Source organism: Oenanthe melanoleuca, chromosome 12, assembly GCF_029582105.1.
Source record: "Oenanthe melanoleuca isolate GR-GAL-2019-014 chromosome 12, OMel1.0, whole genome shotgun sequence".
Classification (NCBI taxonomy): Eukaryota; Metazoa; Chordata; class Aves; order Passeriformes; family Muscicapidae; genus Oenanthe; species Oenanthe melanoleuca.
In genome coordinates, this window is record NC_079346.1 from 5,792,113 (window position 1) to 5,813,773 (window position 21,661).

Genomic DNA, 21,661 nt, shown 5'->3' on the forward strand with positions numbered 1-21,661 from the left:
AAAGCTGGTGAGGATGGGTGCTCTGCAGGCTGCAGTGGTGCTTTGTTTCATGGACTTCCATAAAAAGTATCCAAGCACAGAATTATTCATGGCTGCTGGACAGTAAAGCTGCTCAAATCCCTTCAAAATTAAACCTGGTGGTCAAAACACCAATGCCTTAACCAGATCACTGAATTTCAAATAAAAATACAAGTACTTCCTTTTGCTTTGGCTTGAATATGTCTAGTGTATCATAACAATAGTAACTTTAACTGTTTTTTGTTGGGGAAGCAATGTGACTTTCCTTAAATATGGTTTTAAATATGATGTTTCATAGGCAAGCAACAACTTGGCAACATTGATGTGCAGTGCTCAGTTTTGTTCAGAGACTTATTCTGCCCTGTATCTTTCACTGAGGTATGCATATAAGCAGTCCTTTTGTGTGCCTTATTTCTCAATTAAATTCTACAAAATTGCTTTGCTATTTTGCCTGGAAAGATAAAGACATTCTCCAGCAGAAAAATCTTAATTCAAATTAGAAGATGCATATTTCTGTCTTCCTTTTCAGTAATGTTTTATTCGTTTTTCTTCACGTTAATGAGTTCCTTAGATCTACCTTTTGATGGAAAATCTTAATGTAAAGAGAGAAATGTTGATATAAGAACACTGCAGTAATTGTAGCCCTGGTGTCCTGAACTTGCTTCTCCCCTTCACATTTTGATCCTGTATCAATAGGTCACTGTTGTATTTGCATTTTGACAAATTTCTCTATTTTTCACTCTAAAAATGAATTGTCATAGCCATGAATGCTTAGCATAAATAGCTTATCATTTCATTAAACTCTGCTTTGTAGCTGTTATTCTGGAGTGTCTGTGTTCTTCAGCCCTTCTGTTCAGTAGGCACTAATCTGCTAGACAGCATGATTTGATCAATTATCAGATATGCTTTGCTCTTGGTTTACCTCAGCTTAGCTGCATTCTTAGTTGAATTTTGTTTGGATGTTAATTCCACTCTCTCTCTCTCTTTTTTTTTTTTCCTGTCTTAATTTATTTTTAGATGGATATTTTTGAGTGGCCTTATTCTTTGGTTATAGCAAATAGTGCATGCATAGGAAATATTGTGTATATAGAGGTGTTGATCACAGATGCTCAGGTTTGAGTGCTGTATGTCATCCAATAACAGGAGATATTTGTGTTTCTGCAATTGCTGTTGGGTGTTTAAATAGTTTGGAATTAGGGTAGGAGAATTTTGAGTTTGAGCTCCTGCACAGGTGATGGTGAGTTGGGATGTTTCAAGTGTGGGTGAGATGGGCAGAAGGACAGTGAGGAGTTTCCCAGGAGAGCTGCTGGCCATGGCAGGAAGGGCTCAGGGCTCACATCCCATCCCGTGCCTCCTGTTGCGTTTGAGGTGATTAGCACCTAATTCACACTCTTCTGTGGTTTACTGGAGCAGTTTCCTCTAACTTTTAATACCTTTAAACCCCACTTCTTACCTTTTTAATCTCTGTAATTCTACACAGAGGATGGTGAATGTTTCCATATTCTGAACACAGTTTATGTGGGCATGAAGATAATCCACTTGATTGAATTTGGAGCTGCTAAAGCAGAATTATGCATTTCGGGATTTTGCAAAGCAGTACAAACAAACAAACAAAAAGAACTCCACAGGGGAAAAACTATGACATAGATGTTTAGGTGTACCCAACCTTGGCCTTAAAATAGTCATGGCATAAAACAGCACAAGGGGAAAAGGATCTTTTGTATCATGGTAGCTGTGTTTGCAGCTGGCCCTGGAGCCCATGAGTGGAGTCAGACCTGAGACATTTGCTTCACTTTCTCAGTGATGCCACAGTGACACACAAGCCTTAGTGCATTTCATTTTGCATTAAAACTTAATTTAAATCTAATTGTATTGATAAGCCATGCAAAGTCTTTGTTTCTATGTTTTCAGGTAGCCTAAATTCATCTGCCTAAAATACAGATTTTTTTTTTTTTTTTTTTTTTTTTTTGCCAGTATATCTTGACTATCATATCAGTTCAAATTTGGAAACCAGCCTCCTTTTAATTGATACTTTTCTTGGGGTTTTTTGTTTGTTTTTTTTTTCTTTTAAATTTCTAACAGTGTGTATGAAGCCCCTGAAACAAAGTCCAATCCCCTTGCTCTTCTTGTCCAAAAAAAGGGTGACTAAACCTTTGAGTTCCTCCCTTTCTTCTTCAGACCTGGGAAGGTCAGGGCTGGAACATCAGGATGAAACTGCAAAAGAATTAAACAATGTTTCATTGCATCTGAGTGCTTTCGTTTTCAATCCCTACTGGTACTTTTGGAATCTGAGGTGGTCAGACCATGCATTTTGTTTGTTTTAATTTATAATCAGTGCACAAAGCTCCCCTTTGATTTCTAGCCAGGAAGGTAGAAAACCCACTGGTGTCACTGTGCACTGCTCATCATCCAAGACTTTCTGGTTTTTTTGCCATCTCCTCCCGGGATAAATGCACCTTTTCCCCTGAATTCTCAGGCTATTAGGATGCAAATGAGGTAAGTGAGAGAAAAGGCTCCTGCTGCCTGTGCTTTCACACTGGCATGAGAACATGCTGTAGGTGACAAAGGTGTCATACAAAGAACTAAAAACAGTGGTGTAGTCTTGCACGCCATCCTAAGGAAACATTTTCACACTTTTTAGCAAGTGATGTAAAAGGAAATTAGGGGAAAAGGTTGTGTGTTTGAACACTGGGAATGTAGCAAATCTACAGAAGGTTGGTGTCTGTTTCCTTCATGCTACTTGGAGAAACAATAGCAGCTAAATGGGATATAATTCACTAGTTTGATGTGGCATGTTAAGCACACCAGCAAAAGAAAGCTCCAAGTCCTTTCTCTTTAAATTGCAGCTAGAACACATTAATATTAATTTTCTTCTGTGCCATCATTTCATGCTTCAACCCTCCAGATGATAATTAAGACAATAGAAGATAAAATTTCGTGCTGTATAAAATTGCATTCAAGCCTTAACAAATAAGAGATTATTTTGTCCAGTAAACAAAACATAATCATCCTGGCACCCTTATGAAGGAGAGCCTAAAATAGAAACACTACTTTTTATAGGTCATGTAAAATGTCATCATCTCTCTCATTATCTGTACTGTTTGGATGAAAAAGAACTGATTAATTTAAAAGAACATTGGCTTTTTTGCTAACAAGGTTATTTTCTCATTGATTGCTAGGAAGTCTAGTTCCTTTGCAAAGGGTTGCAAATTATGAGTAAATCAATTGTCAGCCTGTGTAGATGCATCTGCCATTTCTGTGCTGGGTAATGGGTACATGGTGTTCCTACAGCAGCTGTGGATGCACCTTGTTTAAATGGAATTTCTGGGTCTGAGCAGAGATGCAAAGGCAGGACCAGGGGAGCATCATGTTGAGAAAGGGTCACGCTCCTTTAATTTATTATAAAAGCTTAACTATCAAACAGACCGTGACTTAAAAGGAAGACCAGGCTCAAAGAAATGTAAAATTAGAGCAATTAATTAATATTTAGGCAAGCATTTTTTTTAAAAAATGGCAAAGGTGTGAAAAAACACCTGTCAAAAGTGGTGGGTTTACCCAACCAGTCTGGCCAGAGTCACTCAAAACCAGCAGAATTTATTTCTGGGAAACTGAAGGTTTCACCATGGGGGTTATTGGCAGGAGTGTGAGTAGCCCAGAGCTGGTGACAGTAGTACAGCTCCTGTCTGGAGGAGACTTGGGATTTTGAGTCCCCTCTGTGAACTTTTATCTGTGGCTCCTGGATGCCTTTGTGCATGATGCTCTGCTCTGTTTCAAACTCTGCCTTCCAGAGCTCCTGCTTTGTTCCTCTCCCTGGTTCAGGCTCCCAAAGTGGGGCAGTGGGACTGTTCAGCAGGAGCAGTGCATTATTCTGGATTGCTCCTTTGATAAAGAGCTGTTCCTTTTGCATGATCCTTGTCCGACACCTTTTCTTGCCAAGCTCAGAGGTCCTGACCCAAAATCCTTTTAAGCCAGCAAACAAAAATCCTGATGACTTAATGACTGGAGGTAGAGCTTTCTGAAACCTCAGAGTAGCACAAAAGCAGAAACCACAGTGACATTCACTCAGCAGAAATGCAAGGCCCATTCTGTGCTCTCTTGCATCTTTTGTTGCATCAGTTTAAACCTCTACACCTTGTTTTTCCCCTCCTGTAGCAGGAGTATAGGAACCTGTGCTGCTTAAAAACTCTTTCAGCTTGCAAAACCCCCAGAGCTTTGACTGCACTCCCAAAAGTGAGAGAAGCATAAAATGAATTTGAGGTTAAGCTGATTAGAGCTTTCCATTTCAGAGTCAGTGTTAGGGATCTCCATCCAAATGCATTTGATTAAATGAGACTGAAAAATGTTTGTTTGCAAGCCAACTGAGAAGGTACAAGAAGAACTCTCCAAAATTAAAGAATAAAAATCTTAAGGAAAAAGAATTAGTATTTAGACAATTAAAGCTAATTCTCATTGTTTTCTATTGCCTCTCTTGTAGTCTGTAGCTGGATTATCAGAATTCTTAGCAAAATATAAAAAATAAAGTGGCTGTTGGTTTTGGTTTTAATGGCAATGGCAATAAAGCTGCTGCTTGAACATGCAGATTTCCTGGCAGAATTGCAAATTGATTAGAACCACGTGAGTCTGGAGAGCCAGAACTTATTGGTAAAAATGGGCATAAAGTATGGCCAGGTCTACTTGTGTCCTGTAAAATGGAAGATCCCATGATGCCAAAGGCAGCAGCAAAGCCTGAATGAACATTTCATTTCTGCTTTTCCTGTTAGCCTTTCACAAAAGGCATTCATAGTGGATAGACAGGAATGCCACCAAAACTGCTGCTGGAAAGGGTAATGTAATGGGAATGAAACCAGTGTTTCTTTCCACTTGGAATTCAGAGAAATTGTTATTTTGCCCACTTCTGGTCTTGTATTTTCCAGTTAATTGTTTTTAGTGCAAGATGCCTGCAGCTAAGTAGATGTGCTCACATAAGGGAGGCCCCACTTGCAAAAAAAACCCCTGTATTTCCATTTGTACCAGAATCTGTGAAACTTCATTCTGGAGGTACCAATTTTTTGTGTCTTCAGAGCTGAACTGGTACTTAGGTTAACTTTTTTTGCTTGCAGTGGGAAAATCAAGCCTGGGTGTCAGTAGCCCCCTCTTTTAGATGGGTGTGCTCATTCTTATTTCTGCAGTGTGCATTGTGCAAAGATTGTAAGATGGGGATAGAAAAGAAGCTTGTGAGCAGAAGGGTTTGGCTGGCTGAGCCTGGAGCTCAGGAGCTGTGCCTGGGATCAGGGCAGGGTATGGCATGGGACCATCAGAGCTGAGTCTGGCTTCTGCAGAAATGTCACATTCCTGAGGAATGTCTCCATTCTGACAAATACCACTTTGGGATCAAAAGCACAACCAGGAAAATATCTAACCCACCATGCACGTAAGCTGAGTGTTTCTCTCTGTATTCCAATATTTTCAGCAAAAGAGACCTTTTTATTCCGCTGCAGAACTGCTCTGTTTTATATCCAAAGAAGTAAGTTGTATGCTGTTTCTTTGTAATTAAAATTCTTAGCCCCAAAAACATGTTTTCCATTAAAAATTCCTGCACTAATAAGTCTAAATCTTGTAACTATTGTCTCTGGAAATATATGCTTTGCTATATGCTGCACGTAAACATTTATTTCCTGCTCAAGAAAATATGGGCTTTACCATCTGTAATATTCATATTTGTTTCTTGGAGGGAAAAGCTGGGGTGACAGAAACATGATACAGGCACTCCTAAACTCATTAAAAAACAAGACCTTGTGACCAAGGCAGAGAAGTTTGTTACAGACCCTAGTAAGATTTTCATGTGCCTTTAAATGTTTTTATTGTCAAACTTGCTTCATATGAAGGATTATATTTATGTTAAAGACCAACACTATGCAGCTTATTTGGTTTTTTGTTTTAAATGTGTTTTTCAATATTTTATTTGTTGCCTTTGACCAGACTTTAACATGAAGGTTACAGAAGGGTTGTTCTGTGTGATAGAGACAGTCCCCAAAATCAGAGCATTTTTCTTCACATGACTTCATGTGCAATAGTTAACACAACGTTGTCCTCATTCATTCTCACTTTTACATTTGGGTTTGCCAGTAAGATGTAGTAGTACTTTATTAAAACCCATAACTGACTGCCATAGTTCTTCCTTGCTCCAGCCAGCTCCTTCCTTCTGTCAATGCTGTAAAATCTGATCTTAGAATTTCAGTTCCATTTCCTGCACAAAAGGGAAGCCCACAATGCTGTGTATTGAATTGCTTTTACAGAATAGCCATGTTAACACTTCCCTTTTACCAGGAAGGTTTTCTTAACTTGCCCAGGCTCTTGGCCACCTGAGCAATTGAAAAGATTCAGCTCATTGCATCATTTTGCTCTGAACTCTTTTAAATTGCTGTTGGCTCCCCCATTCTTCCAGATCCTTTACCTTCCTATTCAACACTGCCTTCCTAAATCACATTTCCAAGTAATAGCTCAGGACATTAGAGAACTAAGTTGAATCAATTTCTCTTTAATCTTGAGTTTTCAAGAAAAAAACATTCAATGTTGATGTAACATTTCCCAGGGATGGAGAATATCCTCCAACCCTCAGAAAACACCTCCAATGGTACAATAAAAATAAAACAAAAATGCTTGCAGTTAGAATAATTAACCAGAGCTAGTCTGGCTGCTTAGGTCTTGTTTTCCCTTTGTCTCCAACATGAAACTGAAAAAAGCTGCAGTGACTTTCCCTATAAGCCAGGTTTGTTTTTAAACCAGTGTGACCTCCTTACTCAATTTTTTGTGGCTTTTTGGGCCTCTTGTAAAATGTGCTTCAACAGCTCCCAACTTTTATACACATTTTTCCATTTAAATGTTTTTTCCCAACAGATTTAGCTCATAATTATATTCAGCTTTGAGAGCCTGATTTTCTAAATCACACAGCATTGTTGCCTGTGTGCTTTTTTTCTGCACTGTATGTTAGTGGTTTGGCATCTATTCTATATGTACATAAATGTGTAATTATATTTTAAAAAGTTAAAAAAAAATAAAAGAGGTCCATCTGAGGTTAAGCTGAGTTGTGCTCTTTTAGAATAAGGTTTCTTCCAAGAAGGCCAATATTTTGTATGTGACAGAGATACTTGTGAGGGAAAAAAATACTTGAAAAAAAGCATCAAAATTCTAGTGTTCTGACAATATCTTCATTTAGTGTCTGTTTATAGCCTGACAGTCACATGTTGTCAGCATTAGATTTTATGTATTCAGTACCTCTGGAAATTAGACTGTTAATATTGAGGTGTGTCCTGGAGCCTGGGAGGTCAGAGAGGAAAACTATAACCCTGTGATCAAAATTCAGAGGTGACCTGGCTGGGCCATGGGAATTTGTCCCTCCAGCAACAAAGGAAAAAAAAAAAAAAAAAAAAAAAAAAAAAAGAGTGACTGCTCAAGAAATTTGAGGTCAAGTTTTAAAAAAAAAATCTCCAAAAATTACAGAGAAAAGCAAGCCAAAAAATCAAAGAATATGAAGAGCTATTTAGAATTCCCAATTCTGGCATATGTGTGGCACATTTTTCACATTCTGGAAGAACCAAATGCTGTATTTAGGGAATGGATTTCAGATTTTGCAAATATTTTCCTAGTGCCATTCTAGAAAATGAGTTTGTTGGCATATTGTTACAGGGGGCTCGTTCTGCTAAAGCATTGTAATGCCGTCTGTTTCTCAAGCTGATTTGGCTTTTGCAGCTCAAATATTATATCCTACTTTTAGAACATATGGCAACTCCTTTTAGGAGACAGAGATGTGCATCTCATTTCCAGAAATGGGTTTTTCCTTGGAGTGAAAGACTGCAAGTGCTTTTCATCTTGGTTTTCCCATTCTTATCATTTTAGCTACAGAGTTTCTTCCTCACCTCCTGCCCTCCCTGCATCCCAGAAAAGGCAGAGCTTGCTGGCATCTCCAGAGGAAGGGACAGGAAGGATGCTGCCTTGCCCAGGTGGCTTCACAGGCAGCAGTGTGGGTGACAAATGTGTTGTGTGGCTCCCAGGCAGGCTGTGCTGGGCTGTGTTCATTGATGAAACTCAGAGCAGACAGGGTGGGAGCTGCTCCTCTGAATCCTTCAGATCTGCACCAGGGCAGCCTTTACAGAGATTCCATTCTGCCTTCACTTCAGTTGTGTAGGAGGGGTTTTTTCTCTTCTTTTTAAAATTTTTTTCTTGTGGTTTTTTTTTAAAGCCTACGTGGCAACATCAACGTTCCTTGCCACTATGGATGGCTTCATGCTCCTCACTGCTGCTCCTTGCTGGAGCACAGAATGAAGTGCCCAGCACAGCAGTGCCTTTGTGTGCAAGCAGAATGCCCTGCTCAGAGCAATGCCTCTGCCTGCCTGCAGTCCCCTCTGGCTGTGGAGCTCTGCAGGGCTGAGCCTGTGCTCTGGGCACTGGTTTAAGGTCACTGCCAAGCAGAGGCATTTATGGACATGGCTTTAATTGTCAGCCAGTTAACCCTGGGTCAACAATGGCATGGCCACAGAGCTGGATAAAGTATTTAGCATGATGCTAATTCAAACTTCATTGAAACAAGACCATTACTTTATTCTTTGTTCATGTACCTCCTGAGATTTGTTGTAAAAACACAGCAAAGTTTGTGTGTTTTATAGTTTTATCTCAGAGATTTTTCATTTTAGTAGGAAAATATTTTGTATTTGTCCTCCCAGGTCCCTTCTCTAACCTTGGCTCACCTTGCTTCTCTACTATCATTCCCAGAGACCACCCAAAAGTCTCAATTTCCTTGTCATGTGTCTGTGGATTCTTAAAAGTGAACAAGGAAAACAAAAAGCTGAGGCAAGAGCAGGGAGCTTGTAGTATTTCTTGAAAATGGCAGGGGGGAAGACCAGAGGTCTATGAGTCAGTAACAGAGTAGGAGTGGTTCATCTCCAGCTTTTAGTTAGTTGGGTTCATGATTGACTGGGGCAGGCTCCACATCTGCAGCACCCCTCTGGGTGTGAGGCAAACCATGTTTCTGAAGCTTTGTGCCTGGCCACTTCAGATGTGCTTTACAGGTGTCTAAGGCCAGCAGTCATTAATAATTCTGACCTTGCTTTTCCCTCTTCTATTCATCATATGCTCTTGTTCCTTGAGCAGCATGTTCTGTTGTATTTTTGCCTCCTGTCTATCAGATTTTCTGTTCCTTAGGCTTACCTGGGGCAGGTAGGGTGCCACTTTCTCTAGAGAAATGTCATCATTTATCTACTGTCACGATGCTATAGGCTCCACATGGACACAAATGATACCACGAAGAGGAGGAGAACTTAAACCCTCAGTATTTTGAAGAAGAAAATAGTAAAACACATCCTTCTTGAGGTAGAAAGGTCTGATTTGTCTCTCCATGGCAGGGCAGGCTCCCCTTCCTGGGATGCAGTCGTGGCTCTGTCTCCCAGGTCAGGCTGTCCTGGGCTGCAAAGGTGTCAGAGGGTGAAGGAACTCTCCTTCTCCAGGACCCTCAAGAAATTCAGGGCTGAAACTTTGAGGGCACCAGAAGCTTGAAGGGGCCAAAGGGAGAGAGGCTGGGCTTGCTGCTGCATTTGCAGTTGTTGCTGATCTGAATTCAGCTGAGAGCCACAGAAGCGTATTTGTCACAAATGTTCAAAATTTTCAGGCCTGGTGTATAAATAATGGTATTTTTTCATTTCAGCCTCAATGCCTGAATTCTGTGGGTTTTTCTGACCCTTCTCAGCTGAAAGGCTATTTGTTTAAATTTAGTGTAGAAATACGAATCACTATTAATGCACAGAAAAAATAAGGTGGAGCATCCTGCAAATGCAGTAGATGAGGTGACAGGCTCTTAGAAGAGTTTTACCAGGGATTTATGATCTGTTAAGTGCATTTCTGCAGCAGCAAATGCTGAATTACCACCTCAGTGCTGGTTCACTCAGCCATGCAGATTGAGAGTGATACCAGAGGGGCTGTGCCAAGAAGGCTCTTGCCTGCTCTGATTCTGAGCACGACCTGAAAGTTTTCAGTGTGGATACATCTCCTTCAGATGCACATCTTACACCTAAAATAACATTTTAAGGAGCTCTCTCAGTAATAAAATAGCAAGTGTTATTCATTCTGCAGGCAGGAATGCCTGAAGTGCTCACTGCTGATCCAGCAGCCAGGCTGCTGCTGCTCAGGTCTTGACCATGCTCCACCAAAGTGGGGTTTTATTGCTGTGCAGGTGGCTCATCCTGTAACTTTGTGCAGCTCTTTATGGCATAACCCTTTATCTTATCATAATTTCTTTCCACAATTTCTTTTGCAATGGGTGAGGCTTTGTTGTTCGGAGAAGGTTCTTAAAGCATAAAAATTAAGAAGTATTTTATGTTTTACTTCAGGAGGTAGGCAAAGGGTGAGCAGTGATTTTGCTCTTGTTATGGTGTGGATTTGTTAGAATAATGGCAGCATCTGACTGCAGTCTGCTTTTAGGAGGCTGGTACAAATTAAAGTAATATATTAGTTGGTACTGGGTGTAGCATTTCCATTAAAGATCCAGTCTGCACCCTCATACCAGTAGATTTTGTCACCAGAGGCTTCTGTCCACATTGGAATGAAAACAATCACTGACAATAACAGATGAGGCTATTGAAGTATTTATGGGGAACATTTAAACATCTGGACTTTATGGTACTAGTATTGGTAGCCAACAATAAAAATTCATTGGTGTTTTTTGTTTGTTTTTTTAGAAGAAAAGAAGATGAGAAAATGGAATTGGGATCAAATTAGGTGTTTGCTGAGCCATGTTAATTGTTAATCTGAACTCCTATGGCAATGTTTAAATATCATTTTAGAACACTGAACCATAAAAGGTTTTTGAGTTTACTTGTGTTAGGAAAATGCAGCAGCAATTAATTTACCAACATGTTATGTGTTTACAAGGTACCTTCATTTCATGGGTGGCTGGAAGACAGAACATGCTTAGATTGTATTGAATTTAAGAAGCCACATGAATTCTTAAGGCTTTTAAATGGGATGTTTTTTCTTCATGATCTTATTTGAGCTCTGGCCAGCCATGATGAATGTTTCCTTGTGTCTTTGACCTCACAAGAGACATGAAATAACAAATGTATGTACTGGACTTTATTTACTTATTTACTTAGTAGTTAAAACAAGAAAGCAAACAAAGCCATGATGTATTTCACCTCTTCTCCCCAGCACCCCCTTGACAAATGGCTGTTGAACAGTGCTAAACTGTGACCTTAAAGCCACAGGCGTAATGAAACTGTGATCTGGCAGATGTGACAGACTCATCTTACATAAATCACTCTCTTTTGTCACTGCTGGCATATGGCCAATGAATCTTCTAATTATTGAATGGCTTTTATAGCCCCATTATTTATAATCACTTTTGGACAGCAGCTGGAAGACAAGGATGGGACAGGATGAAACGATACAGCACCAACTATTATCATTTCCATAACAACTGCTGGGATTAGGAATATTTGATGATGATGTGGCTACTAGTGCAGTCTTGTTAAATGATAAAAATCTACTCAGCCTTCTAAGATGGGTTGCTGCCTCCTGGACCTTACCATGAAAATGATTCTGTTAACTTTCCCAGAAATAGAATATTAATCTCTCCAAGCATTAATAGAATATATGTGTGAGTATCAGGGCCACCTTTGCAATAGGACTTGAGGAAAATTGATGGCAAGTATTAGTAAAAGACAGTGGTGATGCCCTGGCTTTGCTGTTGGAAAAGTTTTAAGAACTGTTTTCTGTTTTCCAGGAGCCCCTGTCTACACCCCACTTTATAGTAAGGATTTAACAACAGATTGAGAACTTGTCTTGAGTTATGTTATTAATATTTTAACATTTCTTTTAAAAATAGGTTGTTGTTTTTAAGGGAGTCCTAGATTTATACCAGCTTAGTTAACAGTTAATAGTTAAGGGGAGCTATTTTGGCTCTAATTAGAGATGAGTTTGTGCTGAGTACATTCTGCTGGAGCCCTGGAGAGAGGAGCACAAGTGAAGAGCCCCAGCCTGTAAGGCCAATCAGCTGACATTGCAAATCCACTTGCTCTAGAAAACATGAGCTGCAAGTTCTCTGCTCATGCCTCTAAACGAGCAGGGTTTGGATCTTTTTTTGTTTGGCTTGGTTTTTGTAGGTTTCCCCCCACCTCCCTTATCTGCAGTTCTTACATTTTGTAGCACAGAAATAAAACCCTGACAACCATGATAACTTATTAGTTAAATACCTTCAGATGGAGATCTTCAGATGAAAGACAGTATGTTACAATCAGGGGTTTATACTGCAAATCCAACATGTGCAATCTTTGTGTCTTTAAAAAATTGAATCCTTCCCTCTCTATGTAGACATCAGGGTGGTGAGAGAGAGTCTTAATCCAGATGACTCTATTGCACTTTTATCCCTTTAGTGAGGCCTTTAACCTTTCATTGCTTCATGTCCCTGTTGTTTTGAAATGGTCTTTGTCTGACCACAGAGAATCCCTCTGCTAAAGACACCTTTAAACAGAGATCCTGACAGGAGAAGAGGCATTCTGCTGCAATTCAGGAATGGAAAATAGATTTTTCTAGCTCAGATGCTATCAGTCACTGTGAATGTAGCAATTGGTTGCCTTCCTAAAGAAGGGTAAAGCAAAAAAAATATATACTGGTGTAATCTGCTTAGAGGAGTGTAATATAGGTCAGGGACCAGTGTGTCCCAGGCCTGACCCTGACCCATCTTTGCACAAGCATCTATAGGCTCTGTCAGAGTGTGGCTGTTTATCAGGATTATCTGGGACCATCTCAAGCAGAAATGGGATCAAACAGCTGCAGTAATTAATAGAAACATAAACTATGGAATGATAGTTTCCAAAGGCGTAAAGCACGAGTTTAAAATACATTTTCAGAGCACACATATTGCACAGTCCTGGCATGGACCATCCACCAGCTGGCAGGAAGGTGCTGGCAGCCCTGAGATGTTCACACTCAGCTTTTTCTTGGGGGAAAAAAATTCAGATTCTGCTTGGTCATTTGTGCAGCCTGCTTTCCCTGCTGGGAGCAGTGTGGTGATAAGGTGAGGGGCTCCCAGCCCCAGCTCTGTGCTGCTGCTGTTCTCACTCAGCAAAGTCAGTGTTAGATGATCCCACAGGCAGCTTTCTTCCTGCAGAAACTGGGAATTTCAGCACCAAGTGTCACAGCACAGTTCAAAGCATAGCTTCCCTAGTGACTATATATCAGGTACGTGTTGGAGGACAAATGTGTGACAGAATTGCTGGGTTTGAAAACAATGTGTTTAGAAACAGTCAATATTTTTCATTAATCACAAACACATCCAAGTTACACATTGAGCTACAAAAACCTGACAGTTTATTGTTTCTCAGCAAACCATATGTCAGTATATATTTTTATTTTTTTTAGCTATGAGAGACATTTCCCCCTTGGGTTTCTTTTTACTATTAAAATATTGCTATGGTGTAATGGTTGGGGAGGATGATAGATGTACTCTAAAATACAGAATAATAATTAAGAAGAATGGGTTAAACCAGCCATTTTGCTCTGTGCTTCATTCAAAGGATTCAGATAATAAAATGGATCCATCTCACATTTGGAGTAGTACTGTGAGGAGTGAGGCAGTGAAAAGTTGGTTCTCTGCCTGTACCTTCTCATTAAAAAAGGGCATTGATTTTATTCAGCAGAGAAAAAAGGGAAACTGTTGCAATGGCACCAAAAAAATCTTTGAACATCTTACTTGTGAATTATAAATTTTGGTGAGCTTTTCATTTATTGCGTGTGTAACCTAAGTTACATATATCAGTCTAATTTTCATTACAGAAATAACAAGGTGATTTCTCTGTTTGCAAATAAACAATTTCCAACATATCATGACCAGCACAAAGGAGGAATGGAGCACTGGGTCTTGGAAACTGCTGTTCCTGGGTTGCATCTCCTGTCCCTCCACTATTATCCCTGCTGTATCTTTTCACATCCTTTTAGCAGAGAAGAAAAGAAAGGATCTCAAAAGTGTAAATGTAAAATCCAGTCTCCATGAGAACAGAGGAGTGTTTTGAAATCCAATATATGGTTCTGGTTGACACAGCTCCTCTCTAAAGTAAGTATTTTCTTGAGCACAATGAAATGGATTTAAATTTTAGAAAGGGGAGGATTTTTGCATAAAATGAGGTGGTTCTGCCCATCTTTTGGTGGCTGGTGCATGGACAGAAGCCACTAGAGGTGAGGCTTGGTCTCAGAGGGAGTTTGCACAAGCCAGTGATGCCCCCGAGGATCAGAGTGAATTTTGCAGCTGAGATTTGCACAGATGAGGTTGCTTAAATGTCACTGGCATATTTTTCAGGTTCTCAGAGATTTTGGGTGCATACATTTTGGACTAAGGGTGTAGCAGTTTACAAACTTGTGTGCAGCACTAGAACCTACTAAATAAAGCCAGTGCCAAGTCTGTGCCATCCCAACTCAGGGGGGAGATTTTTGGAAGAGATCAGAACAGAGAGAAGCATTTCAAATGGTAAAAAATCCAACACATTCCAGGCTGGATCCCTTTGGCAGCTTCCCACACAGAGTTAGTTTCTGTGTTGGCTCATTTTCCTCTGCCATGCACTGGAAGGAGTTCCTGAACCTGCTTGTGGCCTCAGCCACTGCTGAGCTGATGCTGAGAGCATCAGGGCTGCAAGAAACTTAATTTCTGTCAAGACTTTCCTGGAATTTAGGAACAGGAACGTAGCTCAGCAAGCTTTTTGGGGGTTGGGTTTCTTTTTGCCTCTTTTTCTTTCTCCTTCTTCTTCCTTCTCTCCTAAAATAAACGTAATAGAAATAAGCATCACTCTGAGCCCCCAGAGGGGACACTTGTGTGAGTGAAAGTGTTGCTACAGCCCCTGTTTTTTGCAAGTGCCTTTTTAACTAGTGCTTCAGTGACTCAGCTGGGAAATCCCAGCTCCTGCATAAACCAAATAACCAAACTTTCCAGCGGGGCCATAACAGCCTGAGATGCTAGATGGAATGGGCACAGAGGGAAGCTAAAAGCAGATATCATCATTAAATTGCATATATTCCGTGGTCAAACAAGCCCTAGCTCAGCAGAGCTTTTTCACCTCAAGACATTATTGTGACATAAATCATGGAATCAGGGATCACACAGTATTTTGGAAGAAAGTTTTCTCTGTGATGCATGCAGTTCTGTGCATTAATTTCTTCCCTGGAAGAAGCCCTTGCATAATACCCTAACAGTTTGTCATGTTTGTCCTTTTTAGCTATGGAAATCCACCTTGCCTTACTCTCTTGTGCAAAGAAATATATGGACTGTTTAGTTAAAAGATAAAGAGCTACTTTATTATTTCAGCAGATGCTCTTTTTTGTGCCCAGTCTCCCTCTGGAATAAAACAACGTGGTATGAAATCAAACATCTGGAGTTTGGAAAGTCAGCTCTGATATTGAAAAACTGTATCCCACAAGCCTACCAAACCCTCCTATGTGGGAAACAAGTTTTATGGTGTGATAACTGGAGACCATTTGTTAGAAAATGGGTTGATAATTCGCTCTGGGAGGGAGGGGTGTTGCTGGTGTTGCTCAGGAAAGTGTTATGAGCCAATTATATCTCACTTAATTTCAGTTTTGTTGTTTCATTTCTGTAATGAGCATCTTGATCTTTAAAAATTTCGTTCTGTTAATAGCTGGGCCTGCTGCCTGAGTCTTTCTTTCTTCAGTTAGAGATTTAATTAAAAGAAAAAGCTGTCAGGAGGATCTAAATACAAATCACAAAATTGTTTTTAAAATTTGATGTAGTACTTCAGACTGCTGGGGTTTTTTGTGTTTAGTTTTGTTTTTAAACCAACATTTCTGGTAAAATGCTGCAGGGCTGCAGAAGTTTTATCCTGCCCACAGTCATGTAACAGTCTGCACTCTTTTCTTATTTCACCATTTGCCTGGTGCTGCTTCTGCCTCCAGACCCACTGTCCAACTGCCCTCCTTTGCAGTATTATTATTATTTTTTATTTGCTCTGCAGTGATTCCTACAGGCTCCAGCCAGGAATCTGCAACTGGGAGGCTGCATTCAGTGTCCAGATGCATTGAGATGATCTCTGCATTACATATTCACAATCAAAAAAATCAGAATGCAAATGAGAAAAGACTGAAAACAGCTGCAGTGGTTCAGCCCAAGGTCCATGGTCCAGGATTTTGACTCCAGCCAGGGACACAAATAAGGTGCCTGGCAAAGGGAAGGAAAAGAACAAGATATTTGATATTCCCCCATTTCTTTCCCAGGTCTCCCAGCCACCAGCAATTAATGTTAAGCCCAAGGGATTTCCTCTTCCCTCTTCTTCTCAAGGCCAGGTTGGATGGGGCATTGAGCAGCCTGGTCAGTGCAAGGTGTCCCTGCCCGTGGCAGGGGTGGGATCAAGGTGATCTTTAGGGTCCCTTCCACCCCAAACCACTCTGTGGTCCTGCAGCCCCCTATGGGTTTGTCTTGCAAGTGCTTTTCCCTCTGCCTTGGATGTCCTGAGCCAGCTGCCTGTCCCACAGTGCTGTCAGGGCACTGCCCAGCCCGTGGGCTCTGGGCTGTGATGGTTCTCAGCCTGGCTGCCTCTCCCTGCTGTCTCCCAGCCCCTGTGCTGGAGGGACAGTGCCCAGTCCCCAGGTGACCTCAGCACATGTTGGGGACTGATGTCCCAGCAAGGAGCAGCATCCCTGTCTTGGTCCTTGTGCTCCAGGCTTTGATCATCCTGGCTGTGTTTCTCAGAAGCTTTTCCAGTGGTTTTTTCCTTTTCATTTTAGAGCAGAAGAGTTTCAATCCCTGTTTTTGCTCTTCAGTCAAATGAATGTCAGTATTATTCCAAACTTGGAAGTATTTTTGGGAAAAGACTTCTTTAAGTTTCTCCAGTTTATATGTTTTGCTACAAAAAATGATTTGGTATTCAGCAACTGGCAATGCTCATTAACAGCTACATTTATTTTTCTTTTATTTTTCTTTTTTTTGTATGTTAGTTTGTTTTTGTTTCATTTTCAACTCATTTATCTTCTTTCACACTTCTGAAGGCATTCAAGCCTGAACAGGCAAATAAACAGATTTAAGAGAAAAGCATTGGATATTGGGGTTTTTTGTTGTTGTTTTTAAGGACTTTGGGTGCTCTTAACTCATTAAGTCAATACTTTTGTAACTCCTGCTGTGTTTTGGGATAGATACCAGTGGAAAGTACAGCACTTGTTTGATTTTTTTTTTTGCCATGTTCAGCTTTATTAATAGCTTCAATGGGAATAGCTTTTGCCTCTGTCTCTCTGCCCAGCTCACCCTCCAGAGACTTGCAACAGCAATACCTTTAATATTTTTCTTCTTTTTTCCCATCGTCTGCCTGTCTCCATTTGCTCAGACAAATAAGTGATAAACAGGAATGATGATCTGTTTAGCAGCACAGGAAGAACGATGCATTATGAGACAAGAGAGACCTCTTGTTTACAGCCAGTTATTTTTGGTAATTAGCCATTTGCAGAGGAAGCTGAGCCTCTGCTCATAAAGCCAGTATGCCATAATTTAGGGGACTCTGAATGGAAATCTAACATTTGCCTCGATTGGAAATGGTAATTGTGTGCACTTAGAAATAAATAAATGGCTGGTTTTTTTTTTATTTCTCTTTGCAGGCAGCAGGCTGAACAAAGACCTGAGGCATTACCTGAACCAGAGGTTTCAGAAGGGGTCTCCAGACCATGACCTGCAGCAGACCATCAGAGACAACCTCTACCGCCACGCTGTGCCTTGTAAGTGACAACCTCCACCTGCTGCACCTCCGGGCTCGGAGATTCTGGTGGATGTTTCGAGTTTTTTGTGGCTTTTGGTATTGATTTTTTTTTTGGACAACGCTGTTTTTTGACTTGAGGCTTTTAAATTTAAATAATGAAGTTAAAACCGTGTTAAATAAAAGTGTTAAATCAATTTTTAAATTTGAGGTTTTTATAATGTAGTAATAATTTTGGAACAAGATGAAGGATTTTGAGTGGTTTTTTTAGTGTTAATTTTTTTTTTTTTAAATGGGTTTCAGGTAGTAGGTTTTGATTGGCTAATTAGTATCACACTGAAAGTCATGGAATTTAATTATTGAGTTAAAAGAATGAATAATATAAGTGTTAATTCTTATTAGACTGTTTAGTTTTAAAAAACTTTAACAACTGATTTTTTTCTATTTTGTTCACATTATACAAAATTAACAAAACAGTATCTCCAAACTCAAAAAAAATCATAAATAAGCAGTTTATCTATTTAACTAAATCTCACACCATTATAGAAAAAATAAAATAAAAATAAACATATATTATACAAATTATCATCATAATAATTACAATATTTATACCTTATCTACTTCAGTATATCCACCAAAAAATTAACAATATTCATATTCAAACAGAAAGGGAAGAGAATTCCATCTTTATTTCTGGGGCAGCCTTCCTGTGGTGGTGTGCATGGCTGTGGGGGAGACTGTTTCCAGTTTGGGCAGATTTTTATGTGTGACAGCAGATAGGGCTGAAAAGGAAAATGATTCATCTCTGAATGAGGCTTTTTTGATTACCTTTCTGGAGCAGTTGATGGTGTGATGCAAGCCTTGTGATGCCTGCTTTGGAGAAAAACCCTAAAAAAAACTGCCATGAAGTGATTGCTTGGCTTAGAAATAGTCTGTGTTAATATCACAATGGTCAATGCTGCTTATTGGTTTAAAACCTGTGAATAAAAAAGTGGCTTCTATTTTTATTAGCTGAGCAGAACTTTATTTGTGATGCTTGTTTAACTTGTAGAAATGAACAGCATTTTATGGCAGGGTGCCATTGTTGATGGCATCTGCCCCTGTTGGAAGGTCATCCTTGATTCATGTAAGAGATAAGCAACAAGAGTTAGCAAAGCCAAGAAAGAAATGCTTATTTTCACTCAAAAAAAAAAAAAAAAAAAAAACTACAAACAAAACAGCACACACCAGACTAAACAAAAAAAAAACCAAAAAAACCCAAAACAAAAAATCACCCCCAAACCAACCAACAAACCAAAAAAAAAAAAAAAAAAAAAAAAAAAAACCCAAAACCAAAAAAACAACAAACTAATGGAAAAAAAGCAACAAGAAAACCAACCAGAAGAAAAACTAAGAACTCTGGAGCATGGTAATCTTTAGAAGGTCAGGATCATTACTCAAAATGAGACTGTCCTTGGCATTTTGGGAAGACATACAGAAAGTGGAGAGTGATCCTACTTTGTTACACCTCTGTTTGACATTCTCCAGGTGGCAGGGGACACTCTTCTAGGAAAAGGGTTTTTTGCTTAACTTGGCTGAGCTGTGGAAATAATGATTTGCCCTTTAGATCAGGCTGGAATGAGAACTAGTAAACATCTTAGTTATAGGATACTGAGATAAGCAGCAAAATAATTTGAAGTTTTCTGTCTCGTTGTGAATCAGAGATTGTTTATCCTGGTAGACTTATATAAATATTGAATAATTATGCTGCAACTCAAAAATCAGTATTTGCCAACAAATATCACATAGTGGAGCACACAGCAGTAGTCATTTGCAGTCTAAGTGTTGCATGCAGGAGGGCTGTGTAAGACCAGTTAAAATTGAGTGGTAACACTGACAAATGTTGATTCTTCAAATGGCAGATGCTGTTATAACACCATTGAGTTTATGCTCATTTTATCAGTGAAAAGCACGAAACAAATTATGTTTAAAGAACATAAAAGGACATAAAGAATAAACATGGATTATTTTTTCCTATTGAACACTTCCTTTTGCCATTTTGTCAATGTGAAATATGATTATTTTTCAATCACCTAACTTGTCAGGCTGCAGATTTTTAGGGCTTGCTGCAAAAAGTGCCTTCCAGGAGAGCAAGTGCAGTGTTAGGCTTGGGAGATGCAGTGTTGTGATGCTAATGTCCTTCTACCTATGTGTGATATTTCATTTCCTAAAACAGCAAATAAAGCAAATGAGTGTAAGTTCTGGGGAAACATTTTACACGTTACCAAGGTTACATTTTGAAATGCTTTCCATTGATTCTTTTATCTGATTTATTGAACTTGATGGTGAGCTAAGCTGCTTGGACTTGCTTTTGATTTAAAATTAAGGGCAGTGAAAGTGATTCCTGCCTTTCAAAATAGCTGGGGGAGATGTGGGTTGTTGGTCTAATAATAAGAGCATCAGTACTTTTGTTTCACTTATGAAACAAGTGTAAAACCTGAGGAGTGGAGTTACTGTGTGGCTCCACACTTTCTAAATTGTTGGGCAGGTAGCATTTAATTTTTGCTTCCTCTGCTGTGGGGATGGCTTTAATGGTAGGTTTTAGGAATGATGCTAATATTCATATGTGGCTTGGAATGAGACTGCTGCATGGTTGGGATGCTTTACAGGTCTGGAGATTAATCTGGCTGTACACTCATATTTTTATTCCTTAGTACATGTGACCACTAAATCCAGAGCCCTGGACCAATCTCTAGTGCTAATGGATTATGAAGCCTTGTATTTTGAAAATGGAATTCCCTGATGCTTATGTGGTAAACACAAACAAGAGCACAAGGTCACTTGGACTGAGCATGCTTGGCCTGACAGCTGCTTTTTATTGCACTAATATAAGGGCTAAATGAAGTGATAATTAGTAAATGCAAAACGGAAAAAGGTGCTGTTAACCAGTTCTTGCCCAGAAATTCTGGTGAGAACAGCACAGGATTCAGCCCTGACTGCTTGGTGCAGGTGGTGAGAAAACCCAGAAGGTTTTTGTTTCCCACGCAGCCCTGTGCCTGTCTGTGCTTGGCTCTGGAGCTGAGTGAAGCCAGGACAGCTTTTGGAGAAGACAGAGATCAAGCAGAAGGGAGGAAAGATGCAGGATGTTTGGCTCAGCCCCATTATTTTGTTAATGACACACTGCTTCAGCCTCATTTAGATATTTTCTTTAAGAGAATTGATGGAGAGTTTGGTTTATTTTCTGGTGAACCCTTGAGGATGAGTGGGATGATGTCAGCTCCCAGGGACCATATCAGCATTTGCCTGTATGGGTGACACAGGATGGTTTTCTGAGAAATCAGAGGTTTTCATCCCTAAATGTGGGAACTGTCATAAAGAAATGAGACCTTGAAATGGACCCAAAGGTGAAGTACTGCTGAAATGAGCTGGTGAGCCACACACATATTTCTGCAAAGTGAATTCTTGCCCTGCTCCTCAGTGCCATCTGCCCCTCTGAGCCCTCACACCCTCAGCTCCCAGCTCCCCACTGAGATGATTTTTTTTTCCTGCAATGCTCTGTAGTAAACAACAGCTGTGACAAGATTCCAGGTGGCCTCCAAGTTTGGTTGTTGTGAGTCTGCTGTTCCTATCACACCAAACCCATGGGTTTATTTACAGACCCAAGGCATTCTCCTCTGAGTTTACAACTTGAGCAGTAGCATAAGCTGGGACCAAGACCAAGGAAGACCTGTTTGTATTTGGTGGTGTATAAGTGGTTATAAAGCCATGCTACAATGGAGAAATCTTTGGAACAGAGTCAGTGTAGTTCAGCCACTGGATTAGCTTTTACTTCACCACTGGGTTGTTATTTGCTTGACTTTCTTCCTGAGCTTTAATTGTAAATTTCACCCAAGCCTTTACTTTGGAATATTTTTCTCTTTTGCTTAAGAAAAACCAGGATTTTAAAACTTGGGCAA

General features: G+C 39.9%; 1 protein-coding gene across 25 annotated transcripts in view; it reads left to right on the forward strand.

Annotated features, from left to right (window-relative positions):
* Positions 1 to 21,661, forward strand: part of MAGI1 (membrane associated guanylate kinase, WW and PDZ domain containing 1) — a 326,216-nt gene that overhangs the window by 138,979 nt on the left and 165,576 nt on the right. For all 25 annotated transcript variants that reach the window (XM_056501109.1, XM_056501110.1, XM_056501111.1 and 22 more), the window contains exon 2: positions 17,632 to 17,748. In XM_056501109.1, the coding sequence (XP_056357084.1) occupies positions 17,632 to 17,748 (117 nt within the window). The remainder of the gene's footprint in view (positions 1 to 17,631; positions 17,749 to 21,661) is intronic.